The 21,949-nt window shown below is 46.3% G+C and overlaps 1 protein-coding gene across 1 annotated transcript in view; it reads left to right on the top strand.

Moving 5' to 3' along the window:
• Farp1 (FERM, ARH/RhoGEF and pleckstrin domain protein 1) overlaps nucleotides 1-21,949 on the top strand; it is a 200,605-nt gene that overhangs the window by 130,316 nt on the left and 48,340 nt on the right. Inside the window, exons 5-12 of the mRNA XM_059273188.1 lie at nucleotides 5,535-5,632; nucleotides 8,518-8,632; nucleotides 9,448-9,595; nucleotides 12,677-12,772; nucleotides 14,164-14,327; nucleotides 15,503-15,571; nucleotides 18,528-18,603; nucleotides 19,622-19,877. Coding sequence (XP_059129171.1) covers nucleotides 5,535-5,632; nucleotides 8,518-8,632; nucleotides 9,448-9,595; nucleotides 12,677-12,772; nucleotides 14,164-14,327; nucleotides 15,503-15,571; nucleotides 18,528-18,603; nucleotides 19,622-19,877 — 1,022 coding nt within the window. The remainder of the gene's footprint in view (nucleotides 1-5,534; nucleotides 5,633-8,517; nucleotides 8,633-9,447; nucleotides 9,596-12,676; nucleotides 12,773-14,163; nucleotides 14,328-15,502; nucleotides 15,572-18,527; nucleotides 18,604-19,621; nucleotides 19,878-21,949) is intronic.

Here is a 21,949-nt window from a genome sequence, read left to right as displayed (position 1 = left end):
ACTATTGAGACTTTAGACACTTGCCTGTGTTGGATGGTGAGGAAGAGTGTTAGAGCTTTGGGGGAGGGGCATGTGGCCAGGAGCCCAGGATACAGCAAAGCTTCTGCAGGCTAGCTTTGCAGTTAGGATGTGGGGCCTCCAAGAATAGCATTTTTATAGATAGAAGATTAAGTTGCATGTTGCTCTCAACAGGAAGCTGGATTCCTTTCTGTTTATTGAACTGCAGAGTCAGTTGTGTGGACACTAACACCCCAGGCTTCTAGAAGAGAAAAGACCTGATTTGGGGGTACATGTTGAAAACAGTAGCCAGAGGCTCTTTGAGTAAGAATTCCTGACTTTTCTTTTTTCTTTCTTTCTTTTTTTTTTTTTTTTTTTTTTTTTTTTTGGTTTTTCGAGACAGGGTTTCTCTGTGTAGCTTTGCGCCTTTCCTGGAACTCACTCTGTAGCCCAGGCTGGCCTGAACTCACAGAGATCCACCTGCCTCTGCCTCCTGAGTACTGGGATTAAAGGCGTGTGCCACCACCATCCAACCTGACTTTTCTTTTTTCTGTCATTTAAAGATAGTTTACATGTGTGAGCATTTGCCTGGATGAACGTCTTCCTGTCATTTAAAGATAGTTTACTTGTGTGAGCATTTGCCTATATGAACGTCTTTCTACATGTGTGCCCAGTGCCCTCGGAGGCCAGGGGCAGACATGAAATCCCCTGAAACTGGAACTTGCGATGGCTGTGAGCAGCTGTGGCTGCTGGCACCTGGACCCAAGGCCTCTGCTGGAGCAGCAAGCACTCCTAACCACTGAGCCATCTCTCCACGCCACCCCACCCCCAGCTTTGCTTTGCCCTTTTCTCTGTGTGTCTGTCTATCTTCAGTAAGACCAGTTCCTCTTCTCAGCCAAAAGATTCTACCAGAAATCTGTCGCAGACTGCCTGCGAAAGTTCCCATTGGCTGACAGGAAGACTAAATTAATTTTACTTCAAATAGGAAGACTGTTAAGACTTTCCAAATGAAATAAACCATCAATGCATTGCAAACAGGGTTTTGAAGCAGGGGACTTGTATGTGTGATGTGGGCATGTAGACTCCAAAAGCAAATGGCCCTCTGGTCATTCCTGTCTCACTATCCGAGACACAGCCCATTCCATTGGAAGCATTTTGTGTTATTGTTATCACCATTTAGCTGAATTTAGTTTTACTGAGTAAGAGTTAGCCCTGGCTCCCGAGGGCTTGATTGGAATTGCTTCCATTTATAGCCCCAGAGGTGTTGCTAAGTCTCTGACAGCAAGAACAGCCAGTGCGTTCTGTTTACAGCTTGTGTGCTTAGGAAAGGCCGTAGTGTCAGTCCGAGGAAGCCGTCAGTCCGAGGAAGCCGTCAGTCCGAGGAAGCCATCGTTTCTCTTGTTACCCCAGCCCGGCAACAGAGACTAAGAATAGCTAGAAGGTGACAAGTTCCTACAGCCTTCAGAAAAACGTGTGCCCACCACGTACATGTATACACTTCCAAGGACCTCTGTTGTCACGCGGCCCTATTGGGATTGTCACCCAGTACCCACAAAACCTGTTAGACTCTGGCCAGAAATATGTCCCCAAACGCTTCTCTGTAGACACACAGGACCTTGTGTTTGAGTTGATAAATTATTCAAAGTGCAATGCTTTGAAAACATTGTTTGAAAGTGAACTCCAATATGGGTCAGCATTAAGGCCCGCAGCTCTGGGAAGTGTTGGGTTCAGTGAGCAGTCACCACTGCCTGATCCAGAAAGATGAGGCCAGGCCTTCCCCAGGAGCCCCTGTGCTCAGGAACAGGCCGTTTTATGGTCCCCACTTTTCTTCCCTTTGATTTTCTAGTGAGAGGCGGGAGGCAGGTGGTGGAGCACACACAGACAGGACACGGGTGAAGGAAGGAAGGACAGATGCTTGTGAAGACCCCAGTTGTCAGCTGCTGGGTCTCCAGAGCTGTGGTTTCATTTCCTACCCATGCAGTTACCACCTTTTTTGGATTCTTTTTATTCTATTTTTTGCATTTTTAGTTGTTAATAATGAAATGTCTTAAGCAGTTTAAAGAAGATTGGTTGTTATTTTTTGTTGAATTGTTACAGTTACTTCCTCCCCATGGATTATCTTATCTGATAAATTTGTTCTTTGACAGTTTCGTACTTGTATATAATATGCATTCTGACTGTTCCCACCCCCCTCTTACATCCCTCCTACCCCTGTCAGTCCAGCACCCCAAGTCCCTTTTCCATGTTTGTGTCATTTGAGGCATCCCAGTTTGTTTTGTGTGTGTGAATGAGGGAGCAATAGACACACACACACACACACACACACACACACACACACACACACACACCCTGAGTTTAACCTGAGTTTATCCGGAGTTGTCCATGTGACTGTGGGTTTGGAACAATCCATCCTCCATGGTGAGCCTGGTATACCATCGGTATACCATCTAGACTCACTACTGTATACCATCTAGTTCTGTGGAAATCTGGGTAGTTGGTGCTGTTGATGGCCTTTTTCTTTTCTTTTTTGAGAATTAATTAGCATGTAGTTCAGTAGCAGAGCACCACCTTGTATGTTGGTCGCTTTTCCATTGCTGTGATAAAGCCCCATGGCTGAGGCAACTTAGAGCAAAGAGTTTATGGTTCCAGACAGTTAGAGGCCCTGATGGCCGAGCAGAGGCTGCAGGTGGCAGGTGGTGGCTGAGCAGCAAGCTGAGAGCTCACTTCTTGAAGCACAAGCAGTCTTGAAATGTCAGCAGTCCTTACGCTCTCAAAACCCACCCCCAGTGACATACTTCTTCCCCAAGGCCACACCTCCTAAACCTCCTCGGCAGCACTTGAACTGGGGACCAAGCATTCAAACGTCCGAGCCTCCGGGGGCCATTCCCATCCAAACCACCACACTAGCATCGGTGAGACCCGAGGTTCCACTCCAACACCATAAACATAGAATAAAGCAATCTTTTTTTTTTCCAAAGTAAGAACTGTACATTATAGAAAGCTAGAACATTTAATCAAGACTAAGAACACAGGAATAGTTCATCCCTCTTGTATATCACATTAGCATGGTATCCTTTCTGATTTTTTTTATATGTATACATGTACTTTTCATGTTATATATTACCTTTACCGAACTCAACTTTCCCAACTTCCCCCTGACTGTTCTTTATGTCTGTGTTTTCTAAATAACACTCACTGGGTAGTGGTACAAACCTTTAATCTTGGCACTTGGGAGGCAGAGGCAGGCAGATATCTGTGAGTTCAAGGCCAGCCTTGTCTACATAGTGAATTCGAGGCCATCTGAGGCCACAGTGAGGCACTGTCTTAAAAAAAAAAAAAAAAAAGGAAGTAGGACTCAGACTTGGTGACTGGTTCTGCTGGTGGCCCCTCGTCCTGGGCCTCTCTCGGTCCAGCACAGGTCTTCAGCTTTCCTCGTGATGCTGATTTCCCACCACAAATTTCTGTGCCTCCTGGATCTGTCATGTTGCTTCCTCTTGGTGTGTTTTGCTTATTCTTCCAAGCTCGTATAGTCTTAAGAACTGGAAATTTGTTCTAAAGGCTCTGTGGGCACAGTCAAACATTTTTTACCAGAATCTATTCTCAGTGATATGTTATAAGCTTCATAACAATGCTAAGATTATTCATTAGAATGAGGAGGTGACATTCTGATCTTTCCATTGGGAAATAAATAATGTCTCTTCAGGCTCTCTCAGAACATGCAGCTTCCTAAATGATTTTTGTACCAGTTGACAATTCTTGCCAGCGTGGATTTCTTTAGAGGTTGTTGAGAGAGGATTTCTGGCCTCTTATTATCTCTCTGGTCTTGTCAAGTCAAACTCTGCTGTCTGCTTGGGTCCTTTGTCCATCCTAAACTATACAAGTGTGACCACATGCATGGTTCTTTGCCTTCAGCCACCATTTATTTATGTTGTTGTTATTTTTAGAGTATCTTTTATTTGTTCTTTGGCAGTCTCATACACGGACACAATGTATCTTGATCATATCTACCCCAACTCCTCCTGTGTACTCCCCCAGGGCCCTCTCACATACCCCTTCCCACCTCATGTCCTCTTGGGGGTTGTTGTTGGGGCTTGGCTTTTTTTTTTTTTTTTTTTTTTTTTTTGTAAGTCACTGAATCCAGTTAGTGCTGCCTACTGAGATGTTGACTGGATTTTCCAGCTTGACCTTGTACAGGTAGCAATAGTTGCAGTGAGTGGGTAGTTCATTAATGCAAAAGCCATGCCATGTCCAAATCTCAGTATTTCACAGCCCTCCTCCTTCTCCTCCTCCTCCTCCTCCTCCTCCTCCTCCGCCGCCGCCGCCGCCGCCGCCGCCTCATTTGACCCCTCTTCTGTGGCGTTGCCCGAGTCTGGCTTGGGGATGATGTCCTGTTTAGGGTGAGCACTCATTGGCCACTCATTTTCATCGTTTTGACCAGCTATGAATCTCCGCATTGCTGTCCGCTGAAGGAAGAGTCTTCTCTGGCCAAGGCTGAGAGGAACTATGCTTATAAACATAAATATTTAGAAAAACATTTTTATGACACATCCATTTAGTGAGGCAACAGTATAGCTTCGCTCCTAGGACCCATGGTTCCTCAGGCCGTAAGCTTTTGACCAGATTGCAGTGCTGGGTAGGAGTTCCCTCCTGTGAAGCAGGCTTCAGATCAACCATCATACCGTCATGCCACCAATGTACCAACCACTGACCTGCTTTTGGCTAGGGAGTTCTATGAGTAGATCGTGAGTAGATACATGCTGTGGGATGTATGGCAAATGTGTTGCTAATTAATCAATAAAACACTGATTGGCCGTTGGCTAGGCAGGAAGTGTAGGCGGGACAAGGAGGAGAATAAAGCTGGGAAGTGGAAGGCTGAGTCAGAGAGACACTGCCAGCCGCCACCATGACAAGCTGCATGTGAAGATGCCGGTAAGCCACGAGCCATGTGGCAAAGTATAGATTAAAGGAAATGGATTAATTTAAGCTGTAAGAACAGTTAGCAAGAAGCCTGCCACGGCCATACAGTTTGTAACCAATATAAGTCTCTGTGTTTACTTGGTCGGGTCTGAGAGGCTGTGGGACTGGCAGGTGAGAGAGATTTGTCCTGACTGTGGGCAGGCAGGAAAACTCTAGCTACAGATACATTAAATTTTTTTATTCTTCACCAACCCCCAATCACTGTGGACTCATGAATTTTCATTAATTCATAATTTATTCATAAACATAATTCAGTATGTTTCAGTTTATGTTAATCATTCTTGTTGTGGTCAAGTTGTCACAGATTTGGCTTGGGAGGCCCCTTCAATGCCCCTTCTGATTCAACATGTTTATGAGGGCTTGCCTCCATGAAAATCCAGCAGTTCTAAGCGCACCTGTTCCCTTCGCTGTCTTCAGTTTCTATAGGCTTTCTCTTTACTTGGTTTTGTGTACCTTTCTTTAGTTTCTCACTGTGTGTTCAGATGGCCAGGAGGAAGCTGCCTCTGGATGCTGACCCTCCAGCTGCTTTTTATGACCCCCATCTCTATTGACCTTTCCAGGTACCTGTTTGCTCTGCAGGTGAAGCAGGACTTGGCTCAAGGCAGGTTGACATGTAATGACACCAGCGCGGCCCTCTTGATCTCACACATCGTACAATGTAAGTTCTTTTGAGTTCCTTTGAGAATCCTGTTGGAATCACACCGGGGTCTGATTGAGGAGAAGTTACTCGCGCACAGAAACATGGTTAAGAATATCTGTGTCATTTTTGCGGTTACCATGGATGCCCCAGTAGAAGAGAGACACTAACTTCATTTAATGGCATAGCCTCAAACATTACAAACAGAACCTTTGTGTTCTGGTGATACTAGTTTTTTGTTTTTTTTTTTTTGTTTTTTTTTTTTTTTTTTTTTTTTTTAAGGACAGATATACAGTGTTATCTCAGTTGTCTCAAAGGAGAAGCTTGGATGGACACGGGACAGGTGTGCCAAATCCACTTTGTCCTGTTCTTGGACTTAGTATTAATCACTGAATATTCGTCATTAGTGTTAGGACACAAATCTGCTGCCGTTTTTACTTCTGCCCCAAGTAATTCACGGAGGGGAATGCTCAGGAAGCAAGTTTATTCTGCACGTGGGCAGCCATTGCTTTTGAGGAGGGCCACAACCAAGTGACCTGGAAGAGACCTGGGTGCATGTTAACCCTGCTGCCAGAGGCAAACCTGAACCCTTAACTGACCACATCCTAACCAGGGTGGAAAAGAGTTTGCTCTGAGTTGAGAAGCCCGAACTTAAGTCCCTGCGCATTTAGAGTTTAGTCTTCGCTGCTCTGATAGTCTCATTTCAGACTTGCCCAGTCGCTGAAATTCATCCCCAACCAGTACTTGGGTGCCTTCAGCATCCTGTGCGGACACACTCAGCACAGTGAAAATCTGATCTGCCTCATGCACATGTTCCACTGAGGCCCAGCAGGAGGAATTCTGTTTCACTTTCTGCTGTCACGTTGTTCAAAAAGACCCTTTCTGTGGCCTGTTTAGTGCCACACTTTTCACATTCCTATGCTGTCTTTGGTGACTTCACTGTCTAAATCAGCCCCTCACATGACGCTGAAGTGCTGCCCTTGTCCCCACGTGTACTGTGATATATGTTGTAGAGAAAATACGTGTGCTGAATGAGCTTCATTTGGGCATGAGTTCTGTGTGGACGAATCAGGAGTGTGTATTAAACAGCACATCCTTAGATAGAGCCACACAGAAAAACCAAAGCTGGTTCATGCAAATGTCTCAAGTTTTTCAGGAATCTGACCCCAAATTTCCCTTCAGAGCAACAGGCACTGCTTGCTAATTCCATGTTCACAGAGACTATGATTATCATTTCTAAAGGTTTGTTTTTTTTAATTTATATCTATTTATGTATATGTCACGTGTGTAGGTGCCCATAGAGGCCAAGAGAACATAAAATCCGTTATAGTTATAGGTGGTTATGAGCCTTCTGATGTGGGATCTGAACTCAAATCCTCTGAAAGAGCAACAGGTGCTCTTAACCACTGAGCCATCTCTCTGCCTCTATTTACTTTTATTTTATGAGTGTTTGCCTCCGTGTGTGTGTGTGTGTGTGTGTATACACCATATGCATGCCAGGTATTCACAGAGGCACCAAGACTTCATAGGATCCCCTGGACTTACAGGTGATTGTGAGCTGGCAAGTGGGTTCTGGGAACTGAACCCAGGTCCTCTGCAAGAGCAGTAAGTGCTCTTAACCACTGAATCATCTGTCCAGCCCCTGTCTGTCTTGAATAGTAAGAATCAACTGTGCTTTCTCAAGACCAGATAGAAGAAACTGTGGCAAGAAATCAAAGTTTCCATTCAGGCCCCTGGTAACAATGTCTGCAGGCCAAGGCACCCTCCAGCTTTGTACACCATCTTCTGTGATGGAATGGGGATTCAAGCCAGAAAAAGTAGTTAAGGAACACAGTCACCGGATATGGCAGAGTTAGCCAGTAAGTGAGGAGTTCATCCAAGTGTGGCTGGGTGAGTTACTTTCACCCGGCACAGAGCCCTGGTCAATACGCTACGTTCTAGTAGCTTATTACACAGGTAATAGTGTGCACAGGAAAGGCATGTGTCCAGGAGTCTGAAAGACATTCGCTCGCTGGTGCCCAAGGCACAGATGTTTAAGGCTCAGGCCAGATGTGTCCATGGTACAGCAATTTCTAGACACATGTTGAGATTGCACAAGAAAACCCATTGTGTTGTCTGTGGATGAAAAAATCAGACAATTGCAGTCTGACCTGTTATTTCTGACAATGTAAGAAACTGGTAAACTCTTAAGATAAAATAACAATTAAAAAAGCCACATTGAGTTGTTTACTTTTCCTTCCTCTGGTATCCCTTCTATGACAACAGATTTGGGTTATTACATGTAAGAGTTTCAACAGCTGGTTTTCAAAAGTTCTGAAACCCCTGAGTCTGTTTACACTGAGTCATTCGACAATCACCCAGATGTAAAGAAAGTATCCTGAGGTGGGAAGAGGAATGACCCCCAGTGTCCCGTCGCATGGCGGGACAGATGTGGTTGGCAACTGAATGCTTCAGAGTCACTATGAGATAGAATTTTGAAGGTTTCTCAGAAAAGAAATGATGAATGTCTATGCTGATGGATTCAACAGTGACCCTGATGATTCCACTACACATTGTACATCTGTTTCAAAATGCCACACTTACCCTGTTGGTGTGTGTGTGATCACCATGTGTCAAGATAACAGTAAAACAGAAAATAAACCAGAGTATGTGTGACTAAGAGATGAATAATTGTGAAGTTTTCTTCACGACTACTAGCATCAAGGAGGGGTAGACGTCTCTTTCCACGTTGCTCTGATTGTGAAATACGCTCCCATCCCCACTCTGAGGTTGAGGCCTCATCACAGTCCCCACCAACTGTGCTCATCCTGTGCTGCCCGTCAGATTTGGGTTTACTAGCCTGGATAATAACACGTTCTGAACAGTTTATCCTGTGTGGCCTATTTTTCTTTTCTGTTTCTTTGTAGCCGAGATTGGGGATTTTGATGAAGCATTGGACAGAGAACACTTAGCAAAAAATAAGTACATACCTCAACAGGATGCACTAGAAGACAAAATCGTGGAGTTCCACCATAGCCACATGTGAGTTGCATGCATGCATTCCTGTGCCCTCCAGTTCTTGCTTTCTGCCTCCTGGCACATGGATGTGCCTGTGCGCGCGCGCACACGCGCGCGCACACACACACACACACACACACACACACACACACCTATTGTGTGACATAGAACAGTGGCTCAAGGAAGGAGTACAGAGTTTCACTGAGGTGTTGTCCATTTTGGACTCTCAAAAAAAATGCAGAGACCCTAGCTCTGAGACAGAGTGACCCCAGAATGTAGAGGAGTGTGCAAGACTTGAGAACCATCCGATAATCAACGGAGCCAGGGGACATATGTGTCAAGCCAGGCACAATGTTAAATATGGGAAAACTCCAGAACTCCTGTGATCTCCCACTTTGGGTCTGGTTTGGTCAGGAGAACATTTTTCAAAGGACACTCACCACCTTTCCTTTTGTGGCTCAGAGGCAGACGTTTGCACTTGGTGGCGGTAGGAGAGGCCTTGCATTCTGCTTGCAAGTTCAACTTACCTAACCTGGCCAAAAACTTGCTTACCACAGTAGTGTTTTACTTTTGCATGACCTGGAGAAAACTGAGATCCTAAAATGCTGGGTGGCTTGGAGATGGACCGTGGGGTTTTGTGTTACCCTGGTAATGGGGCTTCTGTCCTCACCATGAGGCTTTGGGGTCAGCAGGTGGAGGCTGGGTGCCATCTGATCAGGCAGCCCTGCTGCTCGCCGTGAAGTGCCTTTTATTTCCCAGGAGAAGCTACTGAATCTGAAATTAATAGACATGGGGAACCCAAATCCCCTAGCCTTTCTCTTCTCTCCTTGCTTTGTCAGTGGACAAACCCCGGCAGAGTCAGATTTCCAGCTCCTGGAGGTGGCCCGTCGGCTGGAGATGTACGGAATCCGGTTGCACCCTGCCAAGGACAGGGAAGGCACCAAGATCAACCTGGCTGTCGCCAACACAGGAATTCTAGTGTTTCAGGTGTGGAGAACACAGTGCCTTTCCCTTGATGAGGGAGCGGGGAGAGTGGGCTCTTCCCCCAGGTTCATGCGGGTGGCATGCTAAGGCCTCTGGTGGTTATTTCCAAGTGAACAAGAAAACGTAAAGTCACCCGGGCCTTCGGCTTCTACAGTGTTTGTCCCCTGGTCTCTGCATTCTTCCTTGTCCTGCTTGAAGACTCCACTTTAGAGTTTCGTTTGGGCTTAATAGCTCTTTCAGAGCGTAGAACCTGATGACTCCCAATAGGCCTATGCTGACAATACACTGTACAGGAGTGGTGATCTCAGATCCCAAATAAATGCATTCCATACTCCGAGGTGACATCGTGACACTTAGTTAAAATTTGATCCTTTTGTTGTTGTTTTTTTTTCCTTTCAAATTGATTTGTGTTCGACCAGCTTATTTGGGACTTCAGTATACCCAGTTTTAAAAGCACAGGTGCTTTTGAGAAAGAACAGCCCTGCAGTGCACAATTTTCAGCAAGACAGACTCTGTCGCTGCATTCTTAACCTGTCCTGTTCTTAAAGGCGTTGTGACCCTCTGCTCTTCAGTGGGCGTGCTGTCGATTCCCCGGCGTGGGATGGCTTTAGACCATCGCTTTTCCCTTCTACCTTCCTTCCAGCGTGATCCCTTCGTGCCTGCCCACAGTTAGTGTGCAGCTTCACAGAGTCGTTTATTTAGGCATTTGAGTCTTGTGAAAACACAATAACGAACGCCCTTGTATTGGTGACCCCTTTTCTGTTTTTCAGAGCCACCCGAGCTAGTTGGAAGGAAAGAGGTTTATGGAGTCACAATTTGATGAACTAAACTTCCAAAGAGCACACCACAGCCCCGACCCCTCTCTCTACATCCTTCACCTTGGAGGAAAGTGTCACAAAGGCTAGAGCACATACCAGAGGGAAAGACCACAGCCACCTGGGTCTCCTGAGAACTGTATTAATCCCCTCCAAAGGCACACTAAGGACCACTCACTAGAACCCATCTTTTAAAGATATTGTTACCTTTTAACATTGCCACACTGGTGACCAAACCCCCAACACATGAACCTTTAGGGGACACACTTACACTGTGTCCAAACCATGATCCCCTCCCCAAATGCTTCCACAGTCCATTTCTTTAAGCATAGCAGGACAGGAGCAGTGAGATCTGTCCATAGGTAAAGGCACCTGCCACCCAGCCTAAGGCCAGGAGTTCAATCCCAGGGACCCGGGAGCAGCCACCTACCTCCCTGCATTGTCCATTGACCTCCACATCTCGTGTGTGCCCCTCCCACACAGAAGTCAAGAAATGCAACTTTAAAATAAACATAAGTAGGTAGTCTATATTTGAGTAGTTATGTGGAAAGCGCCTACCTGTTTTTATGAAATTGGTCAGATTTTGCTCAAGTTTAAAGCTGTAAATGTGTGCACAGCATGAATGCCTTTGTGAGCGCCACAGCTTTGCCTGTTTCATGAGCTGCAGAAGGAGCTGGAGAAGGAGGTGGCTCTGTTGGTGAAATACTTGTCACACAAGCCTGGAGACCCGAGGTCGCAGGCACCTACTACAAAAGCTGAGCTAGTGTCTGCACCTGAAACCCTGCCCCTGGGGAGGAGACAGAGGAGGGTTCCTGCAGCCATCCAAGTCAGTGAGCTCCAGTTTTAACAAAGCCCTGTCCCGTGACTTCTGGCCTGTACATGCAAGTTCGCACACTCTCTTGTCTCTCTCTCTTGTCTCTCTCTCTCTGTCTCTCTCTTGTCTCTCTCTCATTCTTGTTGTTGCTCACTCTCTCACTCTCTCACTCTCTCGCTCTCTCCCTCTCCTTCTATTCTTTCTCTCCCATACCACACACACACGCACTCACACACGCACTCACACTCACATACACACATATACATGTATATGTACACTCATACATACACACACTTGTACATATACATACTCTCGCACATTCATAAACTCACACGTACTCACACACAAACCTACACACACGAGTTGTAGCAGTTCCCCACCCTTGAATAGTGTCCGTTTATGGCACACACTGAATATCACACAGTCTCATCCTGCACAGTTGGGGCTTGGGTCTCATAGCTGCTGTCAGCAAGAATGTTGAAGAGCAGGATGTTATCTGAGGAAGAACTGCTCCCCACAGCTTTAACCTGCACAAATAAGTCACGAATACCTGATTTTAAAGAGCAATAAACCAACAAACTTTTAACAAATCAGGCACCTTTAATCCCAGCACTTGGGAGGCAGAGCCAGGCGGATCTCTCTGAGTTCGAGGCCAGCCTGGTCTACAGAGTGAATTCCAGGACAGCCAGGGCTACACAGTGAGACCCTGTCTTGGAAAAACAATTTTTTTGGAAAGGAAGAAAAAAAAGAAAGAAAAGATAAAAGAGCAGTAAAACCCAGTGTTTTGTCATGACCATTACATTTCAAAACTAAACCTTTAAATGTTTCTAAAAGTCACAAAGAGAGGAAAGAAGTACCGTGATTGAATTCATGTGCTTTGTGTATATTTAATATGATCAAATTTAGAAATTGCTAGACAATTTAGTTGTGTGCAAAAAGGGAGTGTCGTGGAATTAATCTAGCCCATGCCTGATTTTTCCATTCCTACCACTTTGGATGACAGGGCATGTTGTTCATTGGGCTCTATTTATATTTACGTATACATGTTTTAGTTTCCATTTCTGTGAAATGAAGATAATAAATCCATCTCCCTGAGTTCTCTGTGTGGTCTGATGAGATTCAGTCTAAAAAGCCCTTAGTACAATACCTGGCCCTCCGTGAGAGACAGTTATTATTGGTGTGCTGGTTGTCATGGTTTCATTTTTATTTATCTTTTCATTACCTTGACCAGTGCCTTCCCTACATGAAGGCAGACATAGTTTGAATGCCAAATTCTATAATTAGTGAGAAATCACAGTGTAAGAGTGCATGGCATCCAGTAGACACAGAGCCTGGGAATCATTCATCAAAGGCTTTTCCTGCGCGATTGACCTGACCCTCGACCCTCTGCCTGGGGTTCCCATGTGCCTCGTGTGCATGGCCTGGATCAGCTCACGGGTTGCTCTCTTTTCTCAGGGTTTCACGAAAATCAATGCTTTTAACTGGGCCAAGGTACGGAAGCTGAGCTTCAAAAGGAAGCGCTTTCTTATCAAGCTCCGACCGGATGTGAACGTAAGTCACTCAGGAAAAAGTATGGAGACCAGCTGAGCTGTGAGTGGAGCAGGCACTCCTAGCAGCTGGCCTGTAAAGATGGACTAGGGAGAGTCGTGCATCCAGAAGCTTGAGAGTGCTCTTGCTATCCTCTGGGTTCTGGGAGGACAGATAAAAAGGATGCGTATCTAAGGAGAAGACCCTTTCCCTTCCCAACAAACAACTAGCCATGCTATAGCTTCATATCCCCCCTGTGGCTCGGCCCTGGGACCCAGTCAGCATTCTGCCATATCTTGGCTGTCCTCACCACTTAGCAGTCCTGACTTGCTTGTTCCTGGTGTTTCCTTACACTTTTAGGGAGTGCATAGGCTAAATGTATCACTTTCAGTTCCCACAGAACCCCCAAAAGTGTCACCTACTCCGGGATGGGTTCCAGAAAGAGAATAGTGTCTTCTTCATCTGCCAAAAGCCACACAGAAGATATACAATACATCCCTGATGCCTGTCCCCATCCAGAACTGAGTCCTTTATCCCATGGGGCAGGGGGTGACCAGGGCAGTCTAGGTTCAGAATTCAGATGCAGTGTGTTGAGTGGATTAATAGGCCTGCCTGGGAAGCAAACCCCCCAATCAATGATTCTCTGTGGGAAAATGCAATTACAGTTACAGAAAGCCAGTTTCTGTGGGAACGACTACAGCATACACTGTAAGTTGAGTTTGTGCAAACTCCAAGAGCCCCCAAAATAGCCGGAGCTGCTGGGAACGCTGAGGACTCTGGGAGCTTTTGTCTATGTAGCATGGCCACTGAAATTGGAAACACTGAGTGTGGGAGTAGAAAATTGCCATATCCTTCCAGAATCAAAAGACATCTAAGTTTGTCAGCTGAGAGTCATTAATACTTTCGTACTGGGGGTGGGGGTGGAGTCCATTTCCTCTGTGGCTCTTGGGGCCACCTGGAGGCTTGTACCTTCCACTATTTGACAAAACAGTGGAATTAAAAGTCAGCCTGGACAGGAGCCATGAGGAAGAAAACAGAAGAAAGAGACACAGTTCAGATATTTTAAGGAAGGGGTGTGTGTGTTAATACTTGGACTATTTTTAAGGAGGCAGCAGAAGCCAAGAAAATGAAGTTTTGTTTATGGATCCTACTAAGAAATGTTACCGCCGCACTCGGTCTATGTGCCTGGTTCCCATTATTTCCTGTAAGGAAGTCTGTGGACAAGTGGCTGGAAAGTGACCCTGCCTCGGCATTAGGAGTGGCGTATTTTGCTCAGTCTTTGAATTAAAGAGCTTGTAATGAAACACACAGTTATGAGTTTATTGGACAAATTCATTTCTGTTGTTTTCTCCGCATTTCAACAGAACGATTGTGCGTGGTACAGAGAAACTAAAAGCTACATTTCTTCTTTTTAGAGCTCATACCAGGACACCTTGGAATTCCTGATGGCCGGTCGAGACTTCTGCAAGTCCTTCTGGAAAATCTGCGTGGAGCATCACGCCTTTTTTAGACTCTTTGAAGAACCCAAGCCAAAACCAAAGCCTGTCCTCTTCAGCCGAGGGTCGTCATTCCGCTTCAGGTGAGGGCGCCGCTTCTCAAGCCCGTTTGCTCTCTGTGAAAACATTTTCCTGAGACTTCTCCCATCCTAGCTGTTGTGAGTCACAGCAGATAGAGAAGGCAGACCTGTTGGGTCTGTGACCCATGGTGGCACTGGCTGGCTTATCCCAGCCAGCTCCATGTCACCTTCGAGGGTCTGTCTGAACCTTTGGGAACTACTTAGCCAACTGCCGTTCACAGTCAAATCCCAGCATAAGTCTCTAGTTGAATTTGTTTATATCATTTAAGAATCTCATGCACGAACACAATGTGTTTTGATCAAACCCATGCCCACATTTCCCCTCCAGTTTCTTCTGTACACCGACTACCACCTTTCCTTCCCAGCTTCTCCTAGTCTCCCTTAAGCCCATTCATTGTGCCCACTTAGTGCTGCCCATATGTGGTTGGGTATAGGACCACCCACTGGAACATGGGCAATCTGTAAGAGGCTGTACCCAAAGAAAACTGAGTTTTTCTCCATCAATTGCTTATAGATCCTTATGTGAGTTTGTCTTTTAACAGTTCTGGGGCCTTGAATCCAGGGGCCTTGTGCATTTCAGGCAAGTGCTTTACCATGGAGTCAATCCCCTAGCCACACTCATGCAGAAAGGAGTTTATTTATAAAAGCAAGTGTCTCATTTGCCTTAAGCGTTGCGTCATAGACGGGTGCATAGACCTAACCATCTTAGGTTCACGTTTTCATTTACTTTTCAAACAATACTGACTTCGTACTGTAAGGAACACTAGTCTAAGTATAGACAGAGAACTAAGTCTTCCCCACCTTCACAGATGGACAGACTCCTGAGATGGTGACCTCAAAACCAACCATGGTTAAGTGGATTTATTTAGTTGAGTGTTTTGTCTTATTATATATAAGGAAAATAGTAAGAGATCAAGTGGACAGAAACCCTGAGGTTCTTAGGATTGCTTTTATTCTTACCTGCCTGCGAAGATATGGTTTTTTTGTTTTGTTTTGTTTTGCTTTGCTTTGCTTTTTTGAGACAGGGTTTCTCTGTGTAGCCCTGGCTGTCCTGGAACTCACTCTGTAGACCAGATTGGCCTCTGACTCAGAGATCCTCCTGCCTCTGCTGGGATTAAAGGCTCCTAGCAAGATGTGTTTAAATGCAAATGCCTCCATGTCATGTCCCTTTGTTTCAGTGGTCGGACTCAGAAGCAAGTTCTGGACTATGTTAAAGAAGGAGGCCACAAGAAGGTTCAGTTTGAAAGGTAAGGAGCTCCTTCTAGCCAGTGCCTGTAGATGTAACCAACCGTCTTATTAAATAAGAAACACAGAGCCGATTCAGAGAAGAAAGCCAAGAGGTCAGAACTAAGAGCCTTACCCTTCCTGCTTCAGCTATCCTGCTTCAGCCAAGAGAACTCTCCGAAAAAAAAGAGCTACTTCCTGTGTGTATGTCTTTAAATAGTCTAGCTGTTCTGCCTTCTCATTGGTTGTAAACTAAACACGTGACTGCCTTGTCATTGCCTGTATGTACCGCCCTCCAGGTCCTTAAAGGCGTGCGCCACCACCGCCACGCACTTGCTATGGCTCTATAACTCTGACCCCCAGGCAACTTTATTTATTAACATACAATTAAAATCACATTTCAGTACAAGTAAAATACCACCACAAGTGCCATTCTCTCTGAGTAACAAATACTTCTTCATCCAGCCTGGGGTGAGATATGGTCAACCACATAGTCAACCTCAGCAAGTCGAGGGTTGGACAAGAACATTTTAGGACCCTGGGTACTCACTCAAGATAGAAGGAGGTGGGAAGACGGGGGCAGGTGAGGAGGGAGAGCCGATGGAGGGCTGAGTGCGCCTAGTGTCTTACAGGCCTGTTCTGATCCTCAGGAGTCCTTACATGCTTGAGGATGTGACTTGCGAATGGTTCTATTAACTTTAGTTAGGTATGATTGGGAGAGAACCCACAGGATGTATGGTGATTGCAATTTGCCGCTAATGCTGTGGCTCCAGTATTTGCCAGGCTCTGCTCAGGGCACCTTGCTTCACACTGGCTCTGTGTGACCAGTGGTCAGTGGTTGTTTATTCTCTGCTTAACCATGGAGACCCTGAGACTGACACATAGAGCAAGTAGCACAGGTCTCCTAACTGGAAAGGAGGCTGGCTCCAGAGCCTAGAGCCTGTCAGCATTTCTGGGCTTCCCAAGGGAGATGAAGGGCAAGGAGTGAAATCCTGGCCTAAGCCCTCTCAGCTGCCTGTGAGTGTCTGTGTTTAATCTTCTTCTGTTGTTCATGTTAGTACACTGAATATTTCCCTAGCATATGGACAAGATGTAGTGGCTATTCCTGTTGTTACAGCTTGGGCATTAACAAGTGCAGGGAAACTACTCTGGAAGCCTGAAGAGCTGGAAAAATCTGAAAATCTGAGCTCCATCCTAAAACTCCTTCGTGGAAAATTCCACACTTGATCCCAGTCAAAAATGTACAAAATTATAAATATTATATACAACAGTCTTCAAGCTATGTGTATAAGGTGCATAGGAAAAAAAAAGAATTTCATGTTCAGATTAGGATACTATTTCCAAGCTATCTCGTTACATGAGTGTAAATATTCCAAAATCCAAATACTTCTGTTCCCAAATGTCAGAGGAAAGGATGCTGTGGATATCTTTCTGTATAAATAAAACACTGATTGCCCAGTGGCCAGGCAGGAAGTATAGGCGGGACAAGGAGAGAGGAGAATTCTGGGAAGTAGAAGGTGGAGGAAGGAGACACTGCCAGCCGCTGCCATGACAAGCAGCATGTGAAGATGCCGGTAAGCCACGAGCCATGTGGCAAGGTATAGATTTATGGAAATGGATTAATTTAAGATATAAGAACAGTTAGCAAGAAGCCTGCCACGGCCATACAGTTTGTAAGCAATATAAGTCTCTGTGTTTACTTGGTTGGGTCTGAGCAGCTGTGGGACTGGCGGGTGACAGAGATTTGCCCTGACTGTGGGCCAGTCAGGAAAACTCTAGCTACAAAAGGATGCCCAACATGTGTTAGTATTTGGACATATTTAGTTCAGAAGTTCTTTTTTTGTTTGTTGCTACTTGACTAACAAAAGTAGATAAAACCACCTTAGGTCACCTTATTTAGTTCCCATCTCTCTTTCCAAAAGAAACTTTTAGATTTATGCTCCTTCTGGGGTTCAATACTTATTCATTAAAAAAAAAGGAGAATTGCCCTGGGTGTGTGGTGTTTCATTTATATATGCTGTCATAATTATATAAATACATGCATATAATACATGGAACACTTGATTTGCTTTTTAACTTGTCTTTGAACTCTAGAGTATTAGGGTGCTTTACATTTTATTGATCTTGCTCCCTATTAACAGATGTTCAAATCATTTTGATGCTTTATTCTAATTTTGCTAAAATAAGCCATGAATCTCTCATGGTTTCTCATGACCCCTACCCAGAAATGTGATGTCAGGAAGCCTTTGCCTATGTATCCAAGCCACTACCTAACCAGAAACAGCCTTGCCTATCTATACAAAGATAATAATCCCATCATTTTCTTAAGCTGTTGCGATACTGAAGACCACACAGGAGGTAGCTCTGTCCATATAGATGACCTGGGGCCTCTCCATGTGAAAAAAAGATATGTGTACACTGGGATGTATTTATACCATCTCATGAGTTCAGTACTTGAAAAGTTTCTAATCCGTGCTCCGTGGATAGGGAGGACAAGGTAAAGGACCTGTGCTGGTGGCCCTGTGGTCCCTTTCTTAAGTTTCTATTTCCTTATAGGGTACCTTTTTCTCCTAGGTTTACATTTTGTAAGAGTAAGACGGCATGTGATCATTACCCCTGTCATAGATCTGATCAAGAAAATATTGAACCAAATGCCCAAATTGGTACTCACAGTGTTAGCCTGCAGTTCAGAGTCTTTGATGCCTGGTGGCCGCTCCTGTCTTTTGACTTTCCCCGTAGCTAACAGGCAGAGCTCAGTCACTCATGGTCCTCCCTGAACAGGATGCTCAGGAGAATGTGATATTGTATAATCCCTGGACTACACAGGAGTTAGGAAAATACTACGTGTATGTCACATCCACAAAGGTACCTTTGGGTACCTTCATGATTGAAAAAGGACCCAGTGCCTCAAACAGAAGGTGTTTGCTTCATTTAACCCAAGCTGTCCTAACTTGAGCTGTCTTGTGTGATTTCCCTCAGGAAACACAGCAAGATCCATTCCACTCGGAGCCTTGCTTCGCAGACCACAGCATCGAATTCAGAAGTGCCAAAACAGGTCAGTGGGTAGTCGTGGACAACGGTGGCTCTTTTCCTCAACTCTCTGAGCTCTGGGCTTGCCGACGGTACTTTCCAGTCCTGTCTCCTTTGCTCTGGGATTTAGCTCCAACGATCCTGAGCTGGCTTTGGGCTCTGAACCCGGCCTCTGCACAGCAAGCCTGTGGTGTGGCTTTTCAACTACTGTTTTATCTTTGAATTCTGAACCTCATGAGCTTGGGGCCTGAAACATACATGGCAGTCCATGAGGCCAAGCCTACCTACCAGCTAAATGTGTCTGCTGTGGGACCAATAGCGACTTGTTATGCAAATGCTGGGTGTTAGTTCCTGCTTGGACCATTGTAGTTCCTGCTGAGAGGACTCGGCTGACAGAATCCCAAGGACCTGTGTTGGACAGTGGCCAAGCAACAGCAGGAAAAATTGTCACTCTTACTCTGAGTGTGGCAAGTGCCCGCTGACCCCAGTGCTGGTGTCTCGGTATGCTGTTTTCAGAATTTTCTCTCCAAGAGACTAAGAATTTGTTTGAGGAAGACCATGGAGGTGTTTTCCTTGGGTGACTCCAACACCAGCTCCTCACCTGTCATATTACCCTTTCTTTGTCTGTAGCTTTTCTGGAGTCTTCATCATATGGTCCATCATGGGTTTCTGTGCTGTCCCGTTGGCCCTTCCTAGGGAAGCTTTCATAGGCTGAAAGGGCCATCTGCTGCATCCCCACTTGAGATGAGGGGATGGTCCTTCCTGAACAGGATGCTCAGAAGAATGTGATGTTGTATGATCCCTGGAAGCAGTCAGTGTATAACTCACGTGCTAGGGACCCATCTCCACCTTGTATTATGAGTTTCACTTCTGCCTGAGCACATGGTTCCAGCTCTGGGGAGGCCAGGCTGGCCTCTACATGCCATTTCTTCCAACTGCTGGAGGCCATGGGAGAAACTCTGAAGTTAACCCCCACCTCTTCACTGTTTCTCCACTCTCGTATAACCATCTCCCTCCACCCTTTTCCCGTTCCCTCTTCCCAGTCTCCACAGAGCGCCAGCCTTACATTCGGAGTAGGTTCTGAGTCTCCCAGTGTCCAGAGCTGCCAGCAAGCCAAGGAAGCCAAAGTGTCTACGTTGGAGTCGGGCCCGCACCAAAGCCCAGCTCTGTCTAAGAGCCCTCCGGGGAGCAGAGCTGCAGACGGACCCGCCATGGTGCCACCCGAGGAAGAGGAGGAGGAGGAGGGTGGCAAGGATGGCACCCAGCCAAGCAAACGTCAGCCCCCGCAGCCAAGCACAGGTCCAGCATCCCGGGCTGCTGGGGGCAGCAGTACCTCCATTCCTTTCATTGACTGTAGTGATGTAGATAGTGAATACGATCTGCTCAGAGAACCAGGGTCCCAGTCCCGGTCCCAAACAAATGACAATTATGAGGGTGATTTGACCAGTGGTGTTTATCTGCTGTCCAGGGATGAGGGGCGAGCAGAGACTAGGCACAGGGCCTCCCCTCCCTCTACAAAGTCCTCCCGACCTCCTTCTAGAGAATTCCTTGATGATGATTCAGCAGATATTACCTTTGATCTGAGTGGGAGCCCTGGGCTCCCCAGACATAGTTCCCTGATAGATGAAATGTTCAGGGCCTCCACTGGCCACAGCCCCCTGGCCACCCCTTTGTCCCCCTGCAGCAGAAGCTCAAGTCCAAATATGAGTTGGGACAGGACTGGGTCCCAAGGCTATGTTTCTGAAAATGGACATGACCTTAGGGAAAAGAGTGCGGGAGAAGAGGCCCCAAAGCAGGGTCCTCCCTGTGAAAACTGCTCCCCTGCCCTGCAGAGGCCCTACTTGCGGAACCTCCCCAGTAGGTATAATAAGTCAGAGACTGACCCACTCATCCTTAGCCAGGCAGCCCCCACCCCAGACGCCATGGATAGGCTTGGTGACCAGGAGGAGGAAGGGTTGGCCAACATGGCTGTCCCCCAGGGTAGGACGCTAGCCAACGGTACCTCTCTCACAGGCCCTGTCTCAGAGGATCCCCTCGTGCAGGCTGTGTGCACGGGTAGTGGAGTGGGCCAGCTGGCTCCTCTGCAAGTGACCGAGTGCTCCACTGGCAGTGGGACTGAGTCCAGTGATTCGGACTCTGCCGTGGTGAGCCCTTCAAGGAAGTCCCTGGCGTTCGGTTCCCCAACAAGTCCGAGTTCTGCATCCACGAGGAAGAGTCAGAAGGGCTCTCCTGGCTTGCGCCTGAGTGAGGAGGAAGGGGAGGAAGAGTGAAGGGACTGGAAGGCAGGTGGTCAACTGTTGATTAAAGAGTCATGAGTCCAGGGTTGCCACACAGAGGGTCCGTCCCAGTGACTTGTTCGTTTTTTAGTCAATATTTGTTAGATGAAGTTTGGGATACGTACACATTTATGGGTCATGCCTGACTCCCCAAACCTTTAAGGAACGCAAACGTCACACAAGTGGCTTGCTTTTAGAAAGCATGGTGCAAGGTTCACAGGAGGTCCTAACAAGAAATTACTGAAGGTTTGCGTTGCTGGTTGAAGGGAGTAAGAAATACCTTATGATGAATCGGGTGGTGTGAACAGTGTATTGTATTTACCTGGTAATTTTCTCTGTGTGTTCAGTTGTGTGTGCAGATTCTCCTCCTATTGGCTGAGAGTTTTGACTCAGATGTCACTGAGATCACAGAAAAGTGTTGACTTTTACATGTCTTTCCCCTCTTTAAAAGGGGGGCCGTTTTCTGGGACCTATAAGGAGGCATGGACAAATCTGAGGCCAAGTGGAAGTTGGTTGCTAGCTGCTAGCTGAGACTGTGTTGGTAAAATCATACTCAAGAGTAATGGGATATTTTAATGGGAAGAATCTGGGGTCCTTATGGTTTCCTGCGATTTGCTATAAAAGTTGTCAGCTCTCCAGGCGTGGCCATTTACCTGGGATTGCTCATTTGGTTGGGGTTTATGTTGCTGGGTCAAATCATTAGGTTTCGTTTTAGAAAATGGCTCTCTGACTCTCAGAATCCCTCAGTGAACCAGAAATACTCCTGAGTGGTGTAAGGCAGGGGAAATGAATGCCTTGCCCTGGGCTCTGTGGTCTCCAGCAGGTTAGCCAACCACGTGCCTGCCTGGCTGCCAGTCACATGGTACCCTGCATTATCACTGCTCTTGGTTGTATGTATTCTTATGACCCCACTGGGAACAATGATATTCTTCAGAATCGCGGCAGCCTCTGCCTGCCACGCAGCTTTTCTGCACTGTAGATCTCGGGGCTGGGTTTTATGGCACATTGTGTTGTCCTTAACTGTACTATGGCATCCCTGAGCTGTTGTCAAATGAGTGATGCCTGATTGTCACCCAAGAGATCTGGATCTGTTGG

The sequence above is a fragment of the Peromyscus eremicus genome, chromosome 9 (assembly GCF_949786415.1).
Source record: "Peromyscus eremicus chromosome 9, PerEre_H2_v1, whole genome shotgun sequence".
Classification (NCBI taxonomy): domain Eukaryota; kingdom Metazoa; phylum Chordata; class Mammalia; order Rodentia; family Cricetidae; genus Peromyscus; species Peromyscus eremicus.
Note: the sequence above shows the minus strand (reverse complement) of the source record. Positions and strands in the feature narration are given on the sequence as shown.